This window comes from Pseudophryne corroboree, chromosome 5 (assembly GCF_028390025.1).
Source record: "Pseudophryne corroboree isolate aPseCor3 chromosome 5, aPseCor3.hap2, whole genome shotgun sequence".
Taxonomy (NCBI): Eukaryota; Metazoa; Chordata; class Amphibia; order Anura; family Myobatrachidae; genus Pseudophryne; species Pseudophryne corroboree.
Window position 1 is genome coordinate 294466479 of NC_086448.1, and position 23801 is coordinate 294490279.

The following is a 23801-nucleotide window of genomic DNA, read 5'->3' on the forward strand; positions in this document are numbered from 1 at the left end:
GCGTTTGACGGCATGGCGGTTGAACGCCGGATCCTAGCAAAAAAAAAGGCATTCCGGTTGAGGTTATCCCTACCCTGATAAAGGCTAGGAAGGAAGTAACCGCAAAACATTATCACCGTACATGGCGAAAATACGTTTCTTGGTGTGAGACCAAGAATGCTCCTACGGAAGAATTCCATCTGGGCCGTTTCCTTCACTTCCTACAAACTGGAGTGAATTTGGGCCGTAAATTAGGCTCCATTAAGGTCCAGATTTCGGCCCTATCCATTTTCTTTCAAAAAGAATTGACTTCTCTCCCAGAAGTTCAGACTTTTGTAAAGGGAGTGCTGCATATTCAGCATCCTTTTGTGCCTCCGGTGGCACCTTGGGATGTTAACGTGGTGTTACGTTTCCTAAAGTCACACTGGTTTGAACCACTTAAAACGGTGGAGTTGAAATATCTCACGTGGAAGGTGGTCATGTTATTAGCCTTGGCTTCGGCTAGGCGTGTGTGTGAATTAGCTGCTTTGTCACATAAAAAGCCCCTATCTGGTCTTCCATATGGATTGAGCAGAATTGCGGACCCGTTCGCAATTACTGCCAAAAGTGGTATCATCTTTTCATATGAACCAACCTATTGTGCTGCCTGTGGCTACACGTGACTTGGAGGATTCCGAGTTACTTGATGTGGTCAGGGCTTTGAAAATTTACGTGGCCAGAACGGCTAGAGTCAGGAAAACTGAAGCGCTGTTTGTCCTGTATGCATCCAACAAGATTGGTGCCCCTTCTACAAAGCAAACTATTGCTCGCTGGATTTGTAACACGATTCAGCAAGCGCATTCTACGGCTGGTTTGCCGTTACCAAAATCGGTCAAGGCCCATTCCACTAGGAAGGTGGGCTCTTATTGGGCGGCTGCCCGGGGGGGTCTCGGCACTACAGCGGTGTCGAGCTGCTACTTGGTCGGGTTCAAACACTTTTGCAAAATTCTATAAGTTTGATACCCTGGCTGAGGAGGACCTCATGTTTGCTCAATCGGTGCTGCAGAGTCATCCGCACTCTACCGCCCGTTTGGGAGCTTTGGTATAATCCCCATGGTCCTTTCGGAGTTCCCAGCATCCACTAGGACGTTAGAGAAAATAAGATTTTACTTACCGGTAAATCTATTTCTCGTAGTCCGTAGAGGATGCTGGGCGCCCGTCCCAAGTGCGGACTACTTCTGCAATACTTGTATATAGTTATTGCTTCAATAAGGGTTATGTTATAGTTGCATCGGTCCTGAACTGATATGTTGGTTTCATACTGTTAACTGGGTAGCATATCACAAGTTATACGGTGTGATTGGTGTGGCTGGTATGAATCTTGCCCTTGGATTAACAAAGTCCTTTCCTCGTACTGTCCATCTCCTCTGGGCACAGTTTCTCTAACTGAGGTCTGGAGGAGGGGCATAGAGGGAGGAGCCAGTGCACACCAGGAACTAAATTCTTTCTTAAAGTGCCCATGTCTCCTGCGGAGCCCGTCTATCCCCATAGTCCTTACGGAGTCCCCAGCATCCTCTACGGACTACGAGAAATAGATTTACCGGTAAGTAAAATCTTATTATTTGTGGTCCTGAGGACCGAGTTTGAGAACCTATGCACTAGGGGACACTGGAATACTAGACAGCTGGGGTGTGGGGTGTGAAGAATGGAGACCGGAGGGGGCACAATATATGTAAATTAATTACAGTGCACAGCTGGCTCCTCCCCCTTCACGTCCCCATCCCTCCAGTTTGAAAAATTGTGCAGAGGAGGTAGAAGCGCATCAGGGAGCTCTGGTTCCTGTGAAGAGATTTTTTATTGTAGGATTGCAGTGACCTAATCCCACCCATTTAAGGGAGGGAGCATGGTTTTCTAAGATACTCTTTAGAGTACTGGTGACCAAGATCCCGGTGGAAGGTATCCACTGATCATGTTTGAGAATCCACAGTGAGTACTACCTCAAGGCCTTCCCCCTCCTTCCCTGCAGCGACAAGGGCGCCCTGAGCCTGCGCGATTGTCTCTGAGGGATGGCGGAGCTTGTTACAGTGGGCGTCGGCGTAGTGTCTCCTGTCAGGTGGTAACCGCCGAAGATGTGGGGATCCAAGGCGGCAGACTGCGGGCGATTCCGATTACCCATCCAACGCTGTGAGCTAACTTAGCGTGGACGGAGCGCAAGGGATGCCGCGGAAGGTGAGGTGCTGAGCAGGGATTGTAAGCGATTCAGCGGAATATGCTGGTAGCCGGAGGGAGCCCTGATAGGACAGTGTTGGAAGCATCAGAAATACAACGGAGTCAAACAAACCTGGATTATCCTGCAATATCAGTTGGTGTGAGGTTTGTAAATCTAGTGTGCTGGTACTAAAATTTTTCTCTCTTACTACTGATTTTCATTTTAGTAGAACCAGCTGAGCATCTCCCCAGTTGTTTAATGCTCCTTTATCCCCTACAGTCTGTCTCCTAATTCAATAGAGTGACAGAACTGCTGTTTGCTGTGTTTGTGAACATGTACTACAAACATGGTTTCTAAAGCATCAATCAAAAATACAAAAATTTGCTATGTGTGTTCAAAATGTTAAAAAAAGAGCACAAGTGTTGGCAGCTCCGGGGTGTGCGACACATGTTTAGGACTGGACACACAGGCCGGGAGTAGTGGTCCATCTAGATCTAGGGAAAATGGCTTAGCTGATTTGTCCAGAGAAGTGGGGGGGGGGGGAGTCGGAGGAAGAAGAGGGTCTCTTGGTAGATGACTAGGACAGGGAGTTGGGGGCGGAGGTATTTGAGATTTCCCCTCCAGAGGAGAATTCAGAGGTCAAGGGGTTAAAATACCTTTTCTCTTACGTTCTAGAGGATGCTGGGGTCCACATTAGTACCGTGGGGTATAGACGGGTCCACTAGGAGCCATTGGCACTTTAAGAGTTTAATAGTGTGGGCTGGCTCCTCCCTCTATGCACCTCCTACCAGACTCAGTTTAGAAAATGTGCCCGAAGGAGCCGGTCACAGCTAGGGGAGCTCCTAGAGCTTCTTTAGTTTTATTTTTTTCTAAGAGTTAGTTAGGCACAGGGAGGCTGCTGGCAACAGCCTCCCTGCTTCGTGGGACTTAGGGGGGGGAGTAGTGTCCGCCCTGAGGGGTTCTAGCCACTATCTCCGCTGACAGGACACTGAGCTCCGGAGAGTGATGATCGTCAGCCGCCCAAGGCGACCGCTCACTCCCACAGCATGTCGCCACCCCCTAACCGAGCCAGAAGATTCCGGTGACGAGTGAGTCACCGGCCCCCACAGCAAGTGGGGAGCCGGTGTGAAGTTGGCAGCAACAGGGTGGGAGCGCAGTACTAACAGCGCTCCGGAGGCTCAGCGGTACGCTTGGGCCACGGCTGGAAAATCGACTTTCTTGCCTACTACATACCCTAGAACCACACAGACTGTCAGACGAAGTTATTCAGGACCGCCCTTCACTTCATTTAGTGCTTTAATCCTTTCGTGCCAGTGGTAGAGGTTTTGTAGGACAGTCTCGCGGATACACAGGAAGAGGCCGTCCCCAGTCGGCAAAGGTGGGCGCCGGTTGGCAAGGTTTCAGGAAGTCTGGGCCGAAACCTGTCCAGATGTCTGGCTCAACAATATTGTATCCCAGGCCTACAAAATACAATTTCTCATACGTCATCACAGTCAGTATTTTAGTACAGGTCTACCTCAGTGCCCTCAAAAGGCAAGGACTTTAAAATCCGCTATCTAAAGGTTGATTCTATCAGATGTGATCGTTCCAGTGCCAGTACCACAGAGAGGGACAGGTTTTTATTCAAATCTTTTTGTGGTACCCAAACCAGATGGCTCGGTCAGACCCATTCTAAATTTAAAGGTGTTAAATTAATTACTGACAGTTTATCGGTTCAAGATGGAATCGATACAGTCGGTCATTGGAACAAAGGAATTCATGGTGTCAATGGATATAAAGGATGCATACCTACATGTTCCAATTTGGGCACCACATTCAGCATATCTGAGATTTGAGAAGAACTAATACCATTTCATAGCACTACCGTTCGACCTGTCATCGGCTCCAAGGATCTTCACAAAGATCATGGTAGCAAAATTACTATCTATGGGGGTAACAATAATACTGTACCTGGACGATCTTTTGATCAAGGCCCCGTCTCTGGAAATTTTAATCAGGGTTGCACGGTTAACTTATCAGGTCCTCACTCGACACAGCTGGATGGTCAACTTCAAGAAATCCAACTTACTTCCATCCCACAGATTTCAGTTCTTGGGTCTGGTTCTGGACACGACTCAACTAAAGGTCTTTCTACCAGAAGACAAGATCCATGACATCAAGCACATGGTTCAACAGGTTTTGCAAAATCAGAGGGTGACTCTACACCTTTGCATACGGCTTCTGGGGAAAATGGTAGCATCCTTCAAAGCAATTCAGTATGGCAGACTTCACTCAAGAACATTTCAGATGGACCTGATCTCACAGGGGGCAGGCATGCATTGTTTCGTAACAGGAAAATTCACCTGTCGTCTCAGACCAGAATTTCCTTGATTTGGTGGTCGATCCACAGAAACCTAGCAATGGGAAAGCGTTTCGGAATCTGAGATTGGTTCATCTTGATGACGGATGCAAGTCTCAGAGGTTGGGGTGCAGTAATGGGCAACTACCAATTTCAGGGGAGATGTTCCCAGTACGAGAGCAGTCTCCCAATAAATGTGCTGGCACTCCGAGCTATCTACAGTGCGGTTCAAGCAGAAAGTCTAGTACAAGCTCAGCACGTGGAAATACAATCCGACAATGTCACAGCGGCGGCTTAAATAAACCGTCAGGGAGGAATGAAAAGCCGGATGGCCCTAAAAGACGCTACAAAGATTCTGTCTTGGGTGGAAAAACGATACATAATTCTGTCGGCAGTCTTCATTCCCCGAGTTGACAACTGGGAAGCGGATTATCTCAGCTGCCAAGACATGCACCCAGGAGAGTGGAGTCTACACCCCCAGGTATTCGAGGCATTAGTAAGAAGGTGGGAGTTTCCACAGAAAGATTTAATGGCATCTCGACACAATCATCAACTTCCAAGATATGTGACCAGGACATGAGATCCAGCAACGGAGGCAGTGGATGCGCTGTCAATTCACTGGCCTTACGATCTGGTATACATATTTGCACCATTTCCTCTATTACTAAGAGTGTTAAAGAAGGTAAAACAGTAAAGAGCGTGGGAAATTCTGATAGCGCCGGACTGGCCTTGCAGAAGTTGGTACTCTGATCTAAGAGGTCTCCTAGCGTAGAAGCCCTGGAGGTTGCCGCAGAGGGAAGATCTGTTGTCACAGGGTCCATTCCTGCACCCAGACCTGAACCGCCTACGTTTAACGGCGTGGATTTTGAGACCATATTACTAAAGGAAGGGGGCATTCCCAGTTCAGCTATCCCTACAATGTTAGCAGCAAGGAAGCCGGTTACTGCGGCACACTATCATAGAATCTGGAAAAGATACATGAATTGGTGCCAGCCTATGGGTTGGAACCCCAGACAGTTTCGTCTTACCAGATTGTTGCGCTTTCTACAAGCTGGCTTGGACAGAGGTGTGAGGTTGGAATCCTTAAAGGTACAGGTCTTGGGCCTTTCCATTTTTGTTTCAACAACGTCTGGCGTCCTTACAGGAGGTACAGACATTTTTGTAGGGAGTGCTGAGGCTACAGCCACCCTTTCGTCCTCCCAAGGCTCCATGGGATTTAAACCTGGTTTTAGAATTTTTAAGATCTGACCTTTAAAAACCTTTGGAAAGAGCAGACCTTAAATATGTGTCATGGAAGACAGTTTTGTTACTTGCATTGGCTTCGGCAAGGAGGGTATCAGAGATAAGAGCCATATGCTGCAAGAGTCCTTTTCTGGTTTTCCACGAGGATAGAGCAGAACTTCATACTAAAGCAGAGCTCCTACCTAAGGTGGTTTCGAGTTTTCACATTAACCAACTTATTGTGCTCCCGTCTTTTCAGATGTCGGATGGTGACAGTTCTCTGGATGTGGTCAGGGCATTAAGGGTTTACGTATAGGCAACTAGTTCCCTTAGTAAGTCAGGTGTTTTGTTAGTATTGTATAATGGTCCAAAAAGAGGTTGGCCGGCTACAAAACAAACTCTGTCCAGATGGATGAGACTCACAATTAGACAGGCGTATGTTTCTAGTGGTAAGAGAGTTCCGTTTCGTGTGGGTGCTCATACCACCAGGTCCGTAGGAGCTTCTTGGGCGGCTGCCAGAGGAGCCTCTACGGGACAACTTTGTAGAGCTGCAACGTGGTCCTCTGCTCACACATTCGCTTGGTTTTACAAGCTTGACACTTTTGCGGCTAAAGAGTCTAGTTTTGGCCGTTTGGTTCTCCAGGCTTCAGACAGAACTCCCACCCGTGGGAGTATCTTTGGGACGTCCCCAGCTGTCTAGTATTCCAGTGTCCCCTAGTAGATGACAGAGAAAAGTGGATTCTGGTATTTACCTAAAAATCTATTTCTCCAAATCCACTCGGGGACACTGGATGTCCATCTCGGTCCTGCCTGCGTGTTCTTGTTAATTTGGTTCAATCAAGTTTTTTGTCAGATAGCAGTTTGATAGTTCCTAATTTAACGTTTTACGCCATGGCATGTTTGGTTCTTTACTGAATGTTTATTTCATGTTCCCTCTTCTCTCCGTACATTTTTCAAACTGGATGGATGTGGGTGTGAAGGGGGAGGAGCCAGCTGTGCACTGCTATTAATTTACATGTATTGTGCCACCTCCGGTCTCCATTCTTCACACCCCAGCGGTCTAGTATTCCAGTGTCCCCGAGTGGATTCAGAGAAATAGATTTTTCGGTAAGTACCAAAATCCTCTTTTTACATTTAACATTTTACATTCAGACAATAGTTACCTTATCCCTATTACTGTTGCAGGTTTTTCACCATGTATACCTGTATAGACACTTCATACGTGAAATTGTTTTGAAATGATCCACTGTTTTTGTAGGATGATTTACGGGTAGATGGCAGGGGATGTGAGGACTACAGATGCATTGAAGTGGAGACTGATGTTGTGTCAAATACCACAGGTTCTGCCCGTGTGAAAATTGTAAGTAATGGGAAACATCTGTAAAATAATATCTTACCTATCTTTGTCTTCATGTGGAAAATTATACAAAGTCTACTGAAAAAAAAACTTGTTTCTGAGCAGTTTTCTTTAGAATGAATGACAAATTATTTTTAAAGCACTGAAAAGGGGATCCTTTAAAAAAATATATTAGTATTATTGTTATCCTCTATATGGCGCCCCAAGGGATCCGCAGCGCCCATTACACAGTACATAATCAAATGAGCAAATAAGAAAACAGCACTTACAGTACAAGACAATATAGGACAGGTATAGAAAACCCGGGGTTAGGTGCCATCAAAGAGAGTATGGAGTATAAGATAGTGTAAGTAAGAAAGGAAAAGCACATAAGGAAAGAAGTCCCTGCTCTTGCGAGCTTACAATCTAAAAGGTAAGGGGCTAACAGACCGGAGTGACACAGAAGGGGTAGACAGTGAGCATAGACAAGAGCGTTAGAAGGAGAGTTGGCTGGGTTTGGTGAAGAAGTGGGTCTTGAGAGCCCGTTTGAAGTTTTGTACAGAGGTGGAGATTCGGATGGGGAGAGGTAGAGCATTCCAGAGATATGGAGCAGCACGTGCAAAATCTTGTAGGTAGGAGTGGGAGGAGGTAATCAGTTGGCAGGAGAGACGGCATGCATTAGCAGAGCGAAGAGGATGGGTAGGATTGTAAAGAGAGATAAGGTAAGAGGGAGAAGAGGGGGTGAGGGCTTTGTAGGGGAGTCTGAGAAGCTTGAATTTGGATTCTGAATGGGAAGGGTAGCCAGTGAAGGTCTTGCAAGAGAGGGGATGTGGATGTAGTACGTTTGGTGAGGAAGATGGGACGGGCAGCAGCATTGAGGATAGATTGAAGTTGAGGGAGGCCAGATAGGAGGAGATTGCAGTAGTCCTATGGAGATGACCAGTGAGTGGATGAGGGTCTTAGTAGCATCCTGGGTGAGAGAGGGTCTGATCCTGGAGATGTTTTTGAGATGGAAATGGCAGGTTTTTGAGAGGTACTGAATGGGTGGTTTAAAGGAGAGGGAGGAGTCGAGGATTACTCCAAGACATCGCACTTGGGGTCTAGAGGAGATAGTTGTGCAATCATTGGATAATTAATTAAATTGTGGGAGGTGAGGTTATGTGGGAGGGAGGGAAGATGATCAGCTCAGTCTTAGACATGTTAAATTTAAGAAAGCGCTGGGACATCCAGGAGGAGATAGCAGAGAGACAGTTGGAGATACGAGTGAGGAGAGCAGGGGAGAGGTCAGGGGAGGAAAGGTAGATTTGAGTATCGTCAGCGTAGAGATGATATTTCTGTAACGTCCTAGAGGATGCTGGGGTCCACATTAGTACCATGGGGTATAGACTGGTCCACCAGGAGCCGTTGGCACTTTAAGAGTTTGAGTGTGGGCTGGCTCCTCCCTCTATGCCCCTCCTACCAGACTCAGTTTAGAAAATGTGCCCGGAGGAGCCGGTCACAGCTAGGGGAGCTCTCCTGAGCTTTCCTAATAAAGTTTTAGTTTTAGAGTTTTTTTATATTACAGGGATGCTGCTGGCAACAGCCTCCCTGCAGTGTGGGACTAAGGGGGGGGGAGCAGTGTCCGCCCTGCGGGGTCTGAGCCACTGACTCTGCTGACTGGACACTGAGCTCCAGAGTGGCTGATCGGTCTCCGCCGCAGGGGAACCGCTCACTCCAGCAGCATGCCGCCGACCCCTTACAGAGCTGAAGCAAGTGGTGAGTTAGTCACCGACCTCCCTAGCAAGCAGGGGGCCGGTGTGAAGATGGCGGCAACAGGGGTTGGAGCACGGTATTAACCGTGCTCCAGGATGGTTCCAGAGGCACACTGTGCGGCGCTGTGCGGTTGCTGCAATCCATTGTTCTCACAACACGGCTGCTGCAGAGTCACGGGTGGATTCTGAATTTTCCAAGGTCACATTTGGAACCGACCCGGAGATTGTCGTTTCTGGGAATGATCCTGGATACGGAAGTACAGCGGGTGTTCCTTCTGCGGGACAAGGCGTTGGGTTGGGTGTCTGTTCATCAATGCATTCGCCTATTGGGAAAGATGGTGGCCTCCTACGAGGCTCTCCAGTACGGGAGGTTTCATGCTCTGACCTCCTGAACAAGTGGTCGGTATCTCACCTCCACATGCATCAGAGAATTCGTATCTCACTCCTCTGGTGGCTCCAATTGCCTCACCTCCTGGAAGGCCACAGGTTTGGAATTCAGGACTGGGTCCTGCTAACGACGGATGCTAGCCTCCAGGACTGGGGAGCAGTCACTCTAGGGATGACCTTCCAAGGAAGATGGTCGAGCCTGGAGCCGGCCTGCCCATCAACATTCTGGAACTAAAAGCCGTCTACAACGGTCTTCTTCAGGCTGCCTCTCTTCTAAAAAACAGGGCCATTCAAGTACAGTCGGACAACGTATCTAGAGTGGCTTACATAAACCGACAGGGCGGAACGAAGAGAAGAGCGGCGATGTCAGAGGTCACCAGAATACTCCTCTGGACGGAAAAGCACGCGTTGGCGCTGTCAGCCATCTTCACTCCGGTAGTAGACAACTGGGAAGCAGACTTCCTCAGCAGACACGATCTCCATCCGGGAGAGTGGGGCCTCCATCCGGAGGTGTTCAAGGAGGTAACAGATCTTTGGGGTCTACCCCAAATAGACATGATGACCTCTCGTCTCAACAAGAAGCTTTAGCGTTATTGTTCCAGGTTGAGGGACCCTCAGGCAGTGGCGGTGGACGCCCTGGTGTCTCCGTGGGTGTTCCAGTCAGTGTACGTGTTTCCACCACTCCCACTCATCCCAAGAATCCTAAAGCTCATAAGGAGAATTAGGGTTCAAGCGATCCTCATTGCCCCAGACTGGCCAAGGCGGGCTTGGTACGCGGACCTTCTGGATCTACTGCAAGAAGAGCCGAGGCCTCTTCCTCTTCGGGAGGACCTGCTGAAGCAGGGTCCGTTCGCCTATCAAGACTTACCGCTGCTACGTTTGACGGCATGGAAGTTGAGCGTCTGATTCTTGCTCGGAAGGGTATTCCGAAAGAAGTGATTCCTACCCTGGCTAGGAAAGGGGTAACGTCTACACATTACCATCGTATTTGGAAGATATAAGTCTCTTGGTGTGAGAAGTTTCCTGCGGTGGAATTTCAACTGGGACGTTTCCTCCTCTTCCTGCAGGCAGGAGTGGATATGGGGCTGAGATTGGGATCTATGAAGGTCCAGATTTCAGCCCTGTCCATTTTCTTTCAGAAACAATTGGCTGCCCTCCCTGAGGTTCAGACCTTTTTGAAGGGAGTTCTGCATATCCAACCTCCCTTTGTACCGCCTACGGCGCCTTGGGACCTTAACGTGGTGTTGCAGTTTCTCCAGTCGGATTGGTTTGAGCCTCTACAGGAGGTGGAGCTCAAATTTCTTACATGGAAGGCGGTCACTTTGTTGGCCTTAGCTTCTGCTAGGCATGTCTCTGAGCCGGGGGCTTTGTCATGCAAAAGCCCTTACTTGATCTTCTATGAGGATAGAGCTGAGCTCCGGACTCGTCAGCAGTTCCTTCCAAAGGTTGTGTCGGCATTTCATATCGACCAACCTATTGCGGTGCCAGTAGCTACTGAATCCTCGATTACTTCAAAGTCCTTGGATGTCGTGAGGGCTCTGAAAATTTATGTGAAGAGAACTTCTCGTCACAGGAAGTCGGACTCTGTTTGTCCTATACGATCCCAAGAAAATTGGGGGTCCTGCTTCTAAGCAGTCTATTTCTCGCTGGATTAGGTTCACTATCCAGCATGCCTATTCTACGGCAGGACTGCCGTGTCCAAAATCTGTCAAGGCCCACTCTGCTCGTAAGGTGGGGTCTTCCTGGGCGGCTGCCCGGGGTGTCTCGGCAACGCAGCTTTGCCGAGCGGCAACTTGGTCTGGGTCGAACATGTATGCAAGGTTCTACAAGTTCGATACTTTGACTGAACTTCAGATCATCAGAGGCCAATCAGTTCTGCAGGAGCCTCCGCGTGCTCCTTCCCGTTCTGGGAGCTTTGGTACATCCCCATGGTACTAAAGTGGACCCCAGCATCCTCTAGGACGTTAGAGAAAATAGGATTTTGGTACCTACCGGTAATTCCTTTTCTCGTAGTCCGTAGAGGATGCTGGGTGCCCGCCCAGCGCTTCGTTTTCCTGCATATGTTATTTGGTTCAGTACCACTTCGTTTAGTTGCGTACTGCATAGTTGCTGGGTAAGTAATGTTTCAGCTGTTTGCTGATTAGTTCAAGCTAGTTGACTTTGACGTGCCTTGTATGTGTGAGCTGGTATGACTCTCACCACTATCTGTGTTAAGTCCTTCTCTCGTATATATATCGTCTTTTCGGGCACAGTTTCTAGACTGAGTCTGGTAGGAGGGGCATAGAGGGAGGAGCCAGCCCACACTCTTAAACTCTTAAAGTGCCAATGGCTCCTGGTGGACCCGTCTATACCCCATGGTACTAATGTGGACCCCAGCATCCTCTACGGACTACGAGAAAAGGATTTACCGGTAGGTACCAAAATCCTATTTTTAAGTCAAAAGAGCTAATGAGCTCACCTAATGAGGATGTGTAGAGAGAGAATAGGAGAGGCCCAAGAACAACCTTGGGGGACACCTACTGGTAGAGGAAGTGGGGGGAGGTGGAGTCATGAGGAGACGGAGATGGAACTGTCAGAAAGGTAGGAGGACAGCCAGGAGAGAGCAGTATCACGCAAACCAAGGGAGTAAAGAATTTGCAGTAGGAGAGGGTGGTCTACAGTGTCAAGCAGCAGAGAGGTCAAGGAGAATAAGCAGAGAGTAGTGGCCCCTGTATTTAGCAGCAAGGAGGTCATCGCAGACTTTCGTGAGGGCAGTTTCAGTGGAGTGCTGAGGACGGAAACCAGACTGGAAAGTGACAAGCAGTGAGTGGGAAGAAAGAAAGACAGTGAGGCGGTTGTAGACAATACGCTCAAGGAGTTTGGAGGCAAAAGGGAGAAAAGAGATGGGTCGGTAGTTGGAGAGATTGGTTGGATCAAGGGTAGGTTTTTTAAGAATAGGGGAGACAAGTGCATGCTTGAAGGCAGAGGGGACAGTGCCTGATGAGAGTGAGAGATTGAGTAGATGGGCAAGATGGGAACAGGCAGAAGAAGAGAGGAAGCGGAGAAGGTGGGAGGGAATAGGGTCAAGTGGGGAGGTGGAGGGGGGTGAGGACCGGATGAGGACATGACTTCCTCTCCAGATAAAGATCGTTTGTAAGGACCCTTATTGTTACTGCATAGACCACCAGTGCCAAAGCAAAATGACGTGGAAAATGTCACCCCCTAGGACAATATTTAATAATTTATGAAAGTACAGCTTATCTTTTCTGTATAAAACATAAACATACAATCTCCGTATCTGGGATGTTCCGTGTATCTTTCCAATGCTACGTGTCTCTTAAGCTGGGTACACACTAGAAGATATAGTGGACGATGTGCCCGATCCGACACATCATTCACAATATCGTCTACTGTATACCCACCATATCGTCAATAAAGTGTGCTCCTGCAGTTCGTTTACGACATCGCCCGTCGTCTGTACATGCAGCTCGATCTGGCGATGTCACAAGTGATGCAGCATGGCCCAGCTCCTCTTCTCCCCCCCCCCCCCCACACACAGCTGATATCTGCAAGTTATAGTCACTTGGGTCATGCAGACAGTGGCAAGATTGCAAGTCTGTGGCCAACCTTTCTCCATTTACTGAGACATGAAAGAGCTACAGTACTGTGCAAAAGTTTTAAGCAGGTGCGTAAAAAATAAATGGTACAGAGTAAGAATGTTTTTAAAAAATAGAAGGGTTAATAGTTTAGTTTCTCTGACGTCCTAGTGGATGCTGGGAACTCCGTAAGGACCATGGGGAATAGACGGGCTCCGCAGGAGACTGGGCATTCTAAAGAAAAGATTAGGTACTATCTGGTGTGCACTGGCTCCTTCCTCTATGCCCCTCCTCCAGACCTCAGTTAGAATCTGTGCCCGGCCAGAGCTGGGTGCTCCTTGTGGGCTCTCCTGAGCTTACTAGTAAAGAAAGTATTTATTAGGTTTTTTATTTTCAGTGAGCTTCTGCTGGCAACAGACTCACTGCTACGTGGGACTAAGGGGAGAGAAGCAAACCTACCTGCTTGCAGCTAGTTTGTGCTTCTTAGGCTATTGCAGCTAGTTTGTGCTTCTTAGGCTACTGGACACCATTAGCTCCAGAGGGTTCGAACACAGGCACCTGTCCTCGATCGTCCGTTCCCGGAGCCGCGCCGCCGTCCCCCTTGCAGAGCCAGAAGAACAGAAGCTTGAAGACGACGAAATCGGCGGCTGAAGACTCCTGTCTTCATTAAGGTAGCGCACAGCACCACAGCTGTGCGCCATTGCTCCCAGCACACTTACACACTCTGGTCACTGTAGGGTGCTGGGGGGGAGGGGGGGGGGGGCGCCCTGGGCTGCAATTGAAGTACCTTTGGCATTAAAAAATACATATATACAGTCTAGCACTGTATATATGTAAAAAACCCCGCCATTTTTTTACATGGAAAGCGGGACAGAAGCCCGCCACTGAGGGGGCGGGGCCTTCTTCCTCAGCACACCAGCGCCATTTTCTCTTCACAGCTCCGCTGGATGCAGCTCCCCAGGCTCTCCCCTGCAGTATCCAGGTACAAGACGGGTTAAAAAAGAGGTGGGGGCACATAAATTTAGGCGCAAATAATACAAAAAAAGCAGCTAATGGGTAAATCACTTATTAGCAGTGAAAATCCCTGTGTTATATAGCGCTGTGGTGTGTGCTGGCATACTCTCTCTCTGTCTCCCCAAAGGACTTTGTTGGGTCCTGTCCTCGGTCTGAGCATTCCCTGTGTGTGTGCGGTGTGTCGGTACGGCTGTGTCGACATGTTTGATGAGGAAGGTTACGTGGAGGCGGAGCAAGGGCAGATTAGTGTGGTGTCGCCCCCGTCGGGGCCGACACCTGATTGGATGGATATGTGGAAGGTCTTAAATGACAATGTAAACTCCTTACATAAAAGGTTTGATGACGCTGCAGCCTTGGGACAGCCGGGGTCTCAGCCCGCGCCTGCCCAGGCGACTCAGAAACCGTCAGGGGCTCATAAACGCCCTCTATCTCAGATGGTTGACACAGATGCCGACACGGAGTCCGACTCCAGTGTCGACGATGATGAGGCACATTTACAGTCTAAAATGACCAAGGCCATCCGATACATGATTATTGCAATGAAAGATGTATTACACATTTCTGAGAGTAACCCTGTTAATACCAAGAGGGTTTATATGTTTGGGGAGAAAAAGCAACCAGTGACTTTTCCCCCATCTGATGAATTAAATGAATTGTGTGAAGAAGCGTGGAGTTCCCCTGATAAGAAATTAGTGATTTCTAAGAGGTTACTGATGGCGTACCCTTTCCCGCCAACGGACAGGTTACGTTGGGAAACATCCCCTAGGGTGGACAAGGCGCTGACACGCGTATCTAAAAAGGTGACCCTGCCGTCTCAGGATACGGCCGCCCTTAAGGAGCCTGCGGATAGAAAGCAGGAAGCTATCCTGAAGTCAGTGTATACACACTCTGGTACTCTACTGAGACCTGCTATTGCTTCAGCCTGGATGTGTAGTGCTGTAGCAGCGTGGACAGATACTCTGTTAGACGACAGAGATACTGTTTTGCTAACCCTGGGCCATATCAAAGACGTCGTCTTATATATGCGGGATGCTCAGAGGGAAATTTGCCTGCTGGGCTCTAGAATTAATGCTATGTCCATTTCTGCCAGGAGGGTCTTATGGACTCTGCAATGGACAGGAGATGCTGATTCTAAAAAACACATGGAGGTTTTGCCTTATAAGGGTGAGGAATTGTTTGGGGACGGTCTGTCGGACCTCGTGTCTACAGCGACAGCTGGAAAGTCGACTTTCTTGCCTCAGGTTTCCTCACAGCCTAAGAAAGCACCGTATTATCAAATGCAGTCCTTTCGTTCCCAAAAAGGCAAGAGGGTCAGGGGCGCATCCTTTCTTGCTAGAGGCAGGGGTAGAGGTAAGAAGCTGCACCATGCAGCCAGTTCCCAGGAACAAAAGTCCTCCCCTGCTTCCACTAAGTCCACCGCATGACGTTGGGGCTACACAGGCGGAGCCAGGTGCGGTTGGGGCCCGTCTCCGAAACTTCTGCAGCCAGTGGGTTCGCTCACAGGTGGATCTCTGGGCTATACAAATTGTATCTCAGGGATACAAGCTGGAATTCGAAGCGACTGCCCCCCCCTGCCGTTACCTCAAATCAGCCTTGCAGCTTCCCCCATGGAAAGGGAGGTAGTGCTGGCGGCAATTCACAAGCTGTACCTCCAGCAAGTGATTGTCAGGGTCCCCCTCCTTCAACGGGGAAGGGGTTACTATTCCACAATGTTTGTGGTACCGAAACCGGACGGTTCGGTGAGACCCATTCTGAATTTAAAGTCCTTGAACACTTATATAAAGAAATTCAAGTTCAAAATGGAATCGCTCAGAGCGGTTATTGCAAGCCTGGAAGAGGGGGATTTTATGGTATCGCTGGACATCAAAGATGCTTACTTGCATGTCCCCATTTACCCACCTCACCAGGAGTACCTCAGATTTGTGGTACAGGACTGTCATTACCAATTCCAGACGTTGCCGTTTGGCCTGTCCACGGCACCGAGAATATTTACCAAGGTAGTGGCCGAAATGATGATACTCCTTCGGCAGAAGGGAGTTATAATTATCCCGTACTTGGACGATCTCCTCATAAAGGCGAGGTCCAGGGAGCAGTTGTTGATCAGCGTAGCACTCTCTCAGGAAGTGTTACTACAGCACGGCTGGATTCTGAATGTTCAAAAGTCACAGCTGATTCCTACGACGCATCTGCTTTTCCTGGGCATGATTCTGGACACAAAACAGAAGAAGGTGTTTCTTCCGGTGGAGAAAGCCCAGGAATTAGCATCTCTGGTCAGGGACCTCCTGAAACCAAAACAGGTATCGGTGCATCACTGCACGCGAGTCCTGGGAAAGATGGTGGCTTCATACGAAGCCATCCCCTTCGGCAGGTTCCATGCGAGGATTTTTCAGTGGGATCTGTTGGACAAGTGGTCCGGATCGCATCTTCAGATGCATCGGCTGATCACCCTGTCCCCGAGGGCCAGGGTGTCTCTTCTGTGGTGGCTGCAGAGTGCACCTTCTCGAGGGCCGCAGGTTCGGCATTCAGGACTGGGTCCTGGTGACCACGGATGCAAGCCTCCGAGGATGGGGGGCAGTCACTCAGGGAAGAAACTTCCAAGGGCTGTGGTCAAGTCCGGAGACTTCTCTACACATAAATATACTGGATTTAAGGGCCATTTACAACGCCCTGAGTCAAGCAGAGCCCCTGCTTCAAAACCGGCCAGTGCTGATTCAGTCAGACAACATCACGGCAGTCGCTCATGTAAACCGCCAGGGCGGCACAAGAAGCAGGATGGCAATGGCGGAAGCCACAAAGATTCTGCGATGGGCGGAGAATCACGTGCAAGCACTGTCAGCAGTGTTCATTCCGGGAGTGGACAACTGGGAAGCAGACTTCCTCAGCAGACACGACCTCCACCCGGGAGAATGGGGACTTAATCAAGAAGTCTTCCAACTGATTGCAAACCGATGGAAACTGCCACAGGTGGACATGATGGCGTCCCGCCTCAACAAAAAACTAAAAAGATATTGCGCCAGGTCAAGGGACCCTCAGGCGATAGCTGTGGACGCCCTAGTGACACTGTGGGTGTACCAGTCGGTATATGTGTTTCCTCCTCTTCCTCTCATACCAAAAGTACTGAGAATAGTAAGAAAGAGAGGAATAAGAACAGTACTCATTGTTCCGGACTGGCCAAGAAGGACTTGGTACCCGGAACTGCAAGAAATGCGCACAGAGGACCCATGGCCTCTGCCTCTCAGACAGGACCTGCTGCAACAAGGGCATTGTCTGTTCCAAGACTTACCGCGGCTACGTTTGACGGCATGGCGGTTGAACGCCGGATCCTAGCGGAAAAAGGCATTCCGGATGAAGTTATTCCTACGCTGATAAAGGCTAGGAAAGACGTGACGGCAAAGCCAGGAAGGCCCCTACAGAGGAATTCCAACTGGGTCCAAATTGGGGTCCATAAAGGTCCAGATTTCGGCCCTATCCATTTTCTTTCAAAAAGAACTGGCTTCACTGCCTGAGGTTCAGACATTTGTTAAGGGAGTGCTGCATATTCAGCCCCCTTTTGTGCCACCAGTGGCACCCTGGGATCTTAACGTTGTGTTGGATTTCCTGAAATCCCACTGGTTTGAGCCACTTAAGACCGTGGAACTAAAGTATCTCACGTGGAAAGTGGTCATGCTGTTGGCCTTAGCATCGGCTAGGCGTATGTCATGTAAAAGCCCATATCTGATCTTCCATATGGACAGGGCAGAATTGAGGACTCGTCCCCCAATTTCTCCCAAAGGTGGTGTCATCGTTTCATTTGAACCAACCTATTGTGGTGCCTGCGGCTACTCGGGATTTGGAGAACTCCAAGTTGCTGGACGTAGTCAGGGCTTTGAAAATATATGTTTCCAGAACGGCTTGAGTCAGGAAGACTGACTCGCTGTTTATCTTGCATGCACCCAACAAGCTGGGTGCTCCTGCTTCAAAGCAAACTATTGCTCGCTGGATCTGTAGCACGATTCAGCAGGCTCATTCTGCGGCTGGATTGCCGCATCCAAAATCGGTGAAAGCCCATTCCACAAGGAAGGTGGGCTCTTCTTGGGCGGCTGCCCGAGGGGTCTCGGCTTTACAGCTTTGCCGAGCAGCTACTTGGTCGGGTTCAAACACATTTGCAAAGTTCTACAAGTTTGATACCCTGGCTGAGGAGGACCTTGTGTTTGCTCATTCAGTGCTGCAGAGTCATCCGCACTCTCCCGCCCGTTTGGGAGCTTTGGTATAATCCCCATGGTCCTTACGGAGTTCCCAGCATCCACTAGGACGTCAGAGAAAATAAGAATTTACTCACCGGTAATTCTATTTCTCGTAGTCCGTAGTGGATGCTGGGCGCCCGTCCCAAGTGCGGACTTTCTGCAATACGTGTATATAGTTATTGCTTAACTAAGGGTTATTGGGGGCGTGGCTTGACACAGCATGGTGTAGGCAGCTTCCTGCCAGAGCTCCTGCTAATATCCTGATCTATCTCCTGTTTCCCTGGTGTTCTGTGGCTGAAAATTTCTGCAAGAGTGCAGTACCCCCCTCTGCTCCTGCAGTGTGAATTTTGGGATCCTCGGTGCCAAGAGTCCTAACTTACTGGCTGGTGAAGTCTATGACTGGATCCTGAGACAGATTCTGCTCTCAGTGTGGCTGTTGCTCCTGCTGCAGCTCTGCCCTCACTCAGCTGCTGGGGCCAGTGTGCTCTGCAGAGGTTTTGGTGGCAGTATCCTGTGGATTTCTGTGCCCTGTCTCCAGCTTTGTCATAATGTGCGAATTCTACCACAACTCTGTAGCTGGTGAGCAGGATGGCTTTGCTTCTATGTGCTTGTATCCTGATTCAGTGCAGCAGCTCTCAGGGCCCCTTAGTGAGACTCTATCTGCACCACTTACTATTACACTACAGCAGGTGCTTACCGCTGTGGGTTCTTCCGAGCAACGAATTACTAATAGACTGCAGGAGCTGAGGGATGACCTTACGCATATTCACCGTGAACTACGGCTGGTGATGGCGCGTGTGGATCCTCCAGCGGTCTCTGTTTCTTTAGTGGTGATTCCATGGTCCCGCGTGAAGATTCAATCTGCAGTCACACAGAGTCGCTTATCCGATGAAGAGGGAGAATGGCGACATAACATCCTCCAGTATACTGGCAGTCCGCGAGAGGGAATGGCTTTCCACTCTAATATTTATTTGGAACAGTGGTTCGGTGTAACCCGTGGATGGAGGTTTTTGTCCCTAATCCAGTTTTCTTCAGCTGCCACTTGTCCCTATACATTTATTTTGACACAGCTGTGTGTGACGGCTGATGGCACAGTTTATCCTTCTGCCCACTCTCGAGGGACTGTCATTTGGCTGGATTACTTTGCTCCAGGGTGGAGTCATCCTCCGGACTGATTTTGCTCCCCTTGGGACTGGGAACCATTTCACTGGCTGCTGAGACCCTTACTGTGCTCTGTTCTGTATACTGATTCTCGTTAGCTACTGCGTAATTTCATATTGTTTGTACATCCTTTCAAAGCTCCAGTTGTGTTATACTGCTATTCTTGTCTCATTCTAAATAATTATTTGCATACAACTAATTATTTTCCAGGAGAATTCTGCTATAATGATTAAGGCCATTTATTTAGTGTTATTGTCACTTATATAATTATTTGTCTGTTTTCCGGCTCAGTGCATCTAAACCTACTGTGTGTGCATTTTTCACTATTTTGCAGGAGCAACTTCCCATATATAGGTTGTGGTCATTTATTTTAATGCTGCAGCCACTTCTATTTATATTATGTCTGTTCTTTACACTCCGTTATCTTGGTATTTGCATAATACTTTACTATTCTATGGGTATTACCTGCTCTATTTAGTTTATGGTCTTTTATTTAATTGCCCCTTTCATTTACAGTAAATCGTGTGCTTATCCTGTAGCTACAGTTTTGTTGTTCTGCCATCCTCGTGCTCATTATAGCTAAATATTTGCGTGCAACACTTACTTTCCGAGAGAATCCTGTTCTAATTGGTGTATAGCCCTTTATATAGTGTTACATCAGTATTATGTCTGTTTTCCAGCTCCTTGTATCTAAGAACTTGTGCACTTTTAACCATTTTGTCGGAGAAGCTTGACATAATTAGTCTCTGGTCGCTTGTTTTAGTTCCACAGCCATTTAAAGTTATATTCTGTCTTTAAGCTCAGCTAACTCAGTATTTGCATACTACTTTACTATTCTGTGGGTATAACCTGCTCCACTTAGTTTATGGCCATTTATTTTAGCTGCCCCTGTCAATTATACGATATACTTATCCTGTGTTATGGGGTTGGGGGGTGGAGGGATGTTAGGCATTTAGGTGTAGTGTAGTTAGGGATGGGGTTCTTATGGGGATCCAGGTATGCCTAGGTTGGGGTTTGGTTATACAGGGTGGGGGGTTCTTGGGAGGTTTGCTTTGGGTGTCTTTATTTTATTTTGTGTATTTGTTTTGTTTGTAGGTTAGGGTATATGGGGTGGGGGGGGGGGAATGTGAGGCTTTTTGTTTTGATATTCTGATGGATGTGAGTTATTTATATTTTCATTTATGGTATGTCACCTATGCCCCATTATAAATCTGGTTCTCTCATGTGTACACCCGAATGGCGCCTTCGGGTGGCGATTACGTTATCAGTGTTTGATGTGGGGTATTCTGTATGTCATTGTTTTTACTATATCCTGCTATTGTTCCATTTCTCATGTCCGATGGCTTGGTGGCTAATCTTTATTTTGTCATTTATACACTGTTTATGCCCTCCTGTATTATTCCTCATGTTTGCCTTACAATTCATATGCCTCTTTAATGTCTGGGTGTAACTTTTAAATTTCCAATAAAAATTACACAATTTTAACTAAGGGTTATTGTTATGAGCCATCCGTTGAGTGAGGCTCAGTTGTTGTTCATACTGTTAACTGGGTATAGTTATCACAAGTTGTACAGTGTGATTGGTGTGGCTGGTCTGAGTCTTACCCTGGATTCCAAATTTCCTTTCCTTGTAATGTCAGCTCTTCCGGGCACAGTTTCCCTAACTGAGGTCTGGAGGAGGGGCATAGAGGGAGGAGCCAGTGCACACCAGATAGTACCTAATCTTTTCTTTAGAGTGCCCAGTCTCCTGCGGAGCCCGTCTATTCCCCATGGTCCTTACGGAGTTCCCAGCATCCACTACGGACTACGAGAAATAGAATTACCGGTGAGTAAATTCTTATTTTTATCAATTAGCAAAATGCAAAGTGATAGAACAGAAGAGGAATCTAGTTTTCCAAGATGTTTGGAATAACCTCCCTGTCGAGTTCCTTCAAAAACTGTGTGCCTAGAAGAATTTAATCTGCTTTGAAGGCAAAGGGTGGTCACACGAAATATTGATTTCATTTAGATTTCTGTTCATTCACTTTACATTTTGTTAATTGATAAAAATAAACTATTAACACTTTTATTCTTGAAAACATTCTTACTTTGCAGCATTTTTTTCACACCGGCCTAAAACTTTTGCACAATACTGTATAATGGGGGTGATTCAGGCCTGATCGCACGCAGGCAGTTTTTTGCAGTCCTGCAATCGGGTAGTTGCCGCCTACAGGGGGAGGAGATAGTTGATGTGCAGGGGTGCGAACGCTTGTGCGGAGAGCTGCACAAACAAAAGTTTGTGCAGTCTCTGCACAGCTCAGGACTTACTCAGCTACTGCGATGATCCGGCCAGGAGATGTCGGGAATTCTCCCTCCAAACGGCTGGACACGCCTGCGTTCTCCTGGACACTACTTAAAAACGGTCAGTTGCCACCCACAAACGGCCTCTTCCTGTCAGTCTTCTTGCTATCGCCGGTGCGATCCCTTTCTTCGTAAAATCCATCGCTGTCCGGCGATCCCTGTCGCCGACGTGCCTGCGCCTTGCAGATCATACACATGCGCAGTTCAGACCCGATCGCACTGCTGCAAAATAAGCTAGCATGTGATCGGGTCTGAATGACCCCCATTAAGTGTTTAGCACTGTACAAGCAATGACTGATTTGGGAGGAAGCTAGTTTCCCAGCTAACTGCACAAAATCTTATTTTCTTCCTCCATAGGGGGCACAGGTAGAATGATAGGTATAGCCTGGGCACCAAACAGATAATTTTAATTACCCAGCAGCCCAGGCTCCCTCTCCCCTATCGCAGCTTTGGAAGAAGAAGCTAATGTTTCAGTTCCCTCAGATGTTGAGACTTCCTCTGTGTAGAGGAATCCTTATCAGAGTGAATGTAAAAGCACTGCTAAGGGCAGTTAAATCTGCACTTTTAGCAAGCATTAAGAGCAGACTCCCCAGATCAGAGCCCCGGTTAAACCAATTTACTGTGGATCGAACCAAGTGGGAGTCTATCTTGGTTGCTGCTCACATTACCCGTCTTGTTAGGTTTTTTTTTATCCTCCCTATTCTGCATATGGCTTACCTTCGAGATCCATCAGATTGTCTTGAGGAAACTATCTGTGCAAATGCGGTTGAGATTGCATGCCCAATCCTCGTGTCTGTTGGACTTCTAGGGCTAGTAGCTGCTGGGTAGTTATTGTCTATAAGGCGGACACCTACCTAAACGGAGAGAGGGTTATTGACCCGGGTGACTTGACCGTTTAGCTGTCTGCATCTTCTGTGGCGACCAGAAAACCCTTGGGTGTCTTGTGGGCTGACATGGGTTCTAAGAAGACTATAGAGTCTCTCCCTTTGCAGGAGAGGTCCTCTTTGTGTCCGAAGTTGTAGAATTGTCTCTACATTGGCAGTGCCCAAGATGACTTTACTTCCTGGTGCAGCCCTTTCAGAACATCTATTCTTTTTTTTTTTTCTAGATTCAGTCTCTTCAGAGTTGGGTTGTTTGGGAATGCAGCCCAAAACAAGTGGCTAAATACTGGTGCAAGACCATTCTCTTCCAAGGATTCTGGGTCCTGAGGTAGGTTGCATTGATCTACTAGATGACTGACAGGCCTGCCACATGATTGGGCAGGCCTCCAACGGGGGGACCCCCGTATGGCTGGCCGACTTTTGTTTTTCGCCAAAGGTTGGTTGGGAACAACGACAGACGCTTGGATCAGAAGCGTAGTCTCTCAGGGATACTCACTGATCTTTCAGAAGCGTCCTCCAACGTGATTCTTTACCACTGGATTTCCAAAAGATGCAGTAAAAGCAAGAGCTCTCAGGGAAGGGAGTCCACTTCTGGTCTCCAAGGTCATCATACCGGTTCCTCCCGAAGTACGTGTTTCTGCGCCAACCTCTTCCTTGTCCAGAAGCCAGATGACTTATTTCGGCCTATCCTCAATCTGAAAGCTCTGACCAGGTATCTGTGGATTTCCAGACTCTGCATGGTGTCTCCATCATTCTGACGGTGGAACAGTGGGATTCTATGGCATCTTTGGACATCCAGGATGCGTATTTACATATCCGAGTCAGCCACCAGCGCTTCCTCAGGATTGCAGTGTGGTCAGATCACTGCCAGTTTCAGGTATTACCATTTGGACTGCCCACGACATGAGAGCGCACCTTTGTCGAAGGGGCATCAGAATCTTGCCTTATCTGGACGATCTTATTCTGGCCTAGTCTCCATTTGCACAGGGGGGCCCACTTTTATCTGGCAGTGGATCTTCTAGAATCACTTGGGTGGATGACGCATTTGGAAGCTCTACTGGGTTCCAGGTACAGCGTATCTTCCATACAGCAGACAAGATTCTGGCCCTGTGATCCAAAGCTTCGGACATTCCTCGGTCATTGGTGGTCATTTCGAGTTGTTCGCTCGCTAGCAGTTTTTTGCAGCCGTGCAAACGCTATGCCGCCTCCCACTGGGAGCGTATTTTAGCTTAGCAGAAGTGCGAACGAAAGGATCGCACAGCGGCAGCGGCAAAGAATTTTTGTGCAGTTCTAGAGTAGCTCAATACCTATTCAGCGCTTGCGATGACTTCATACTATTCAGTTCCTGTTTTGACGTCACAAACACGCCCTGCGTTCGCCCAGCCACGCCTGCGTTTTTACGAACACT

General features: G+C 48.2%; 1 protein-coding gene across 2 annotated transcripts in view; it reads left to right on the forward strand.

Annotated features, from left to right (window-relative positions):
- EXOSC7 (exosome component 7) overlaps window positions 1–23801 on the forward strand; it is a 111834-nt gene that overhangs the window by 5155 nt on the left and 82878 nt on the right. Inside the window, exon 2 of one of the 2 annotated variants that reach the window (XM_063922415.1) lies at window positions 6985–7086. The exons of the other annotated variant lie outside the window; for it this stretch is intronic. Coding sequence (XP_063778485.1) covers window positions 6985–7086 — 102 coding nt within the window. The remainder of the gene's footprint in view (window positions 1–6984; window positions 7087–23801) is intronic. 2 annotated transcript variants of the gene reach the window in all.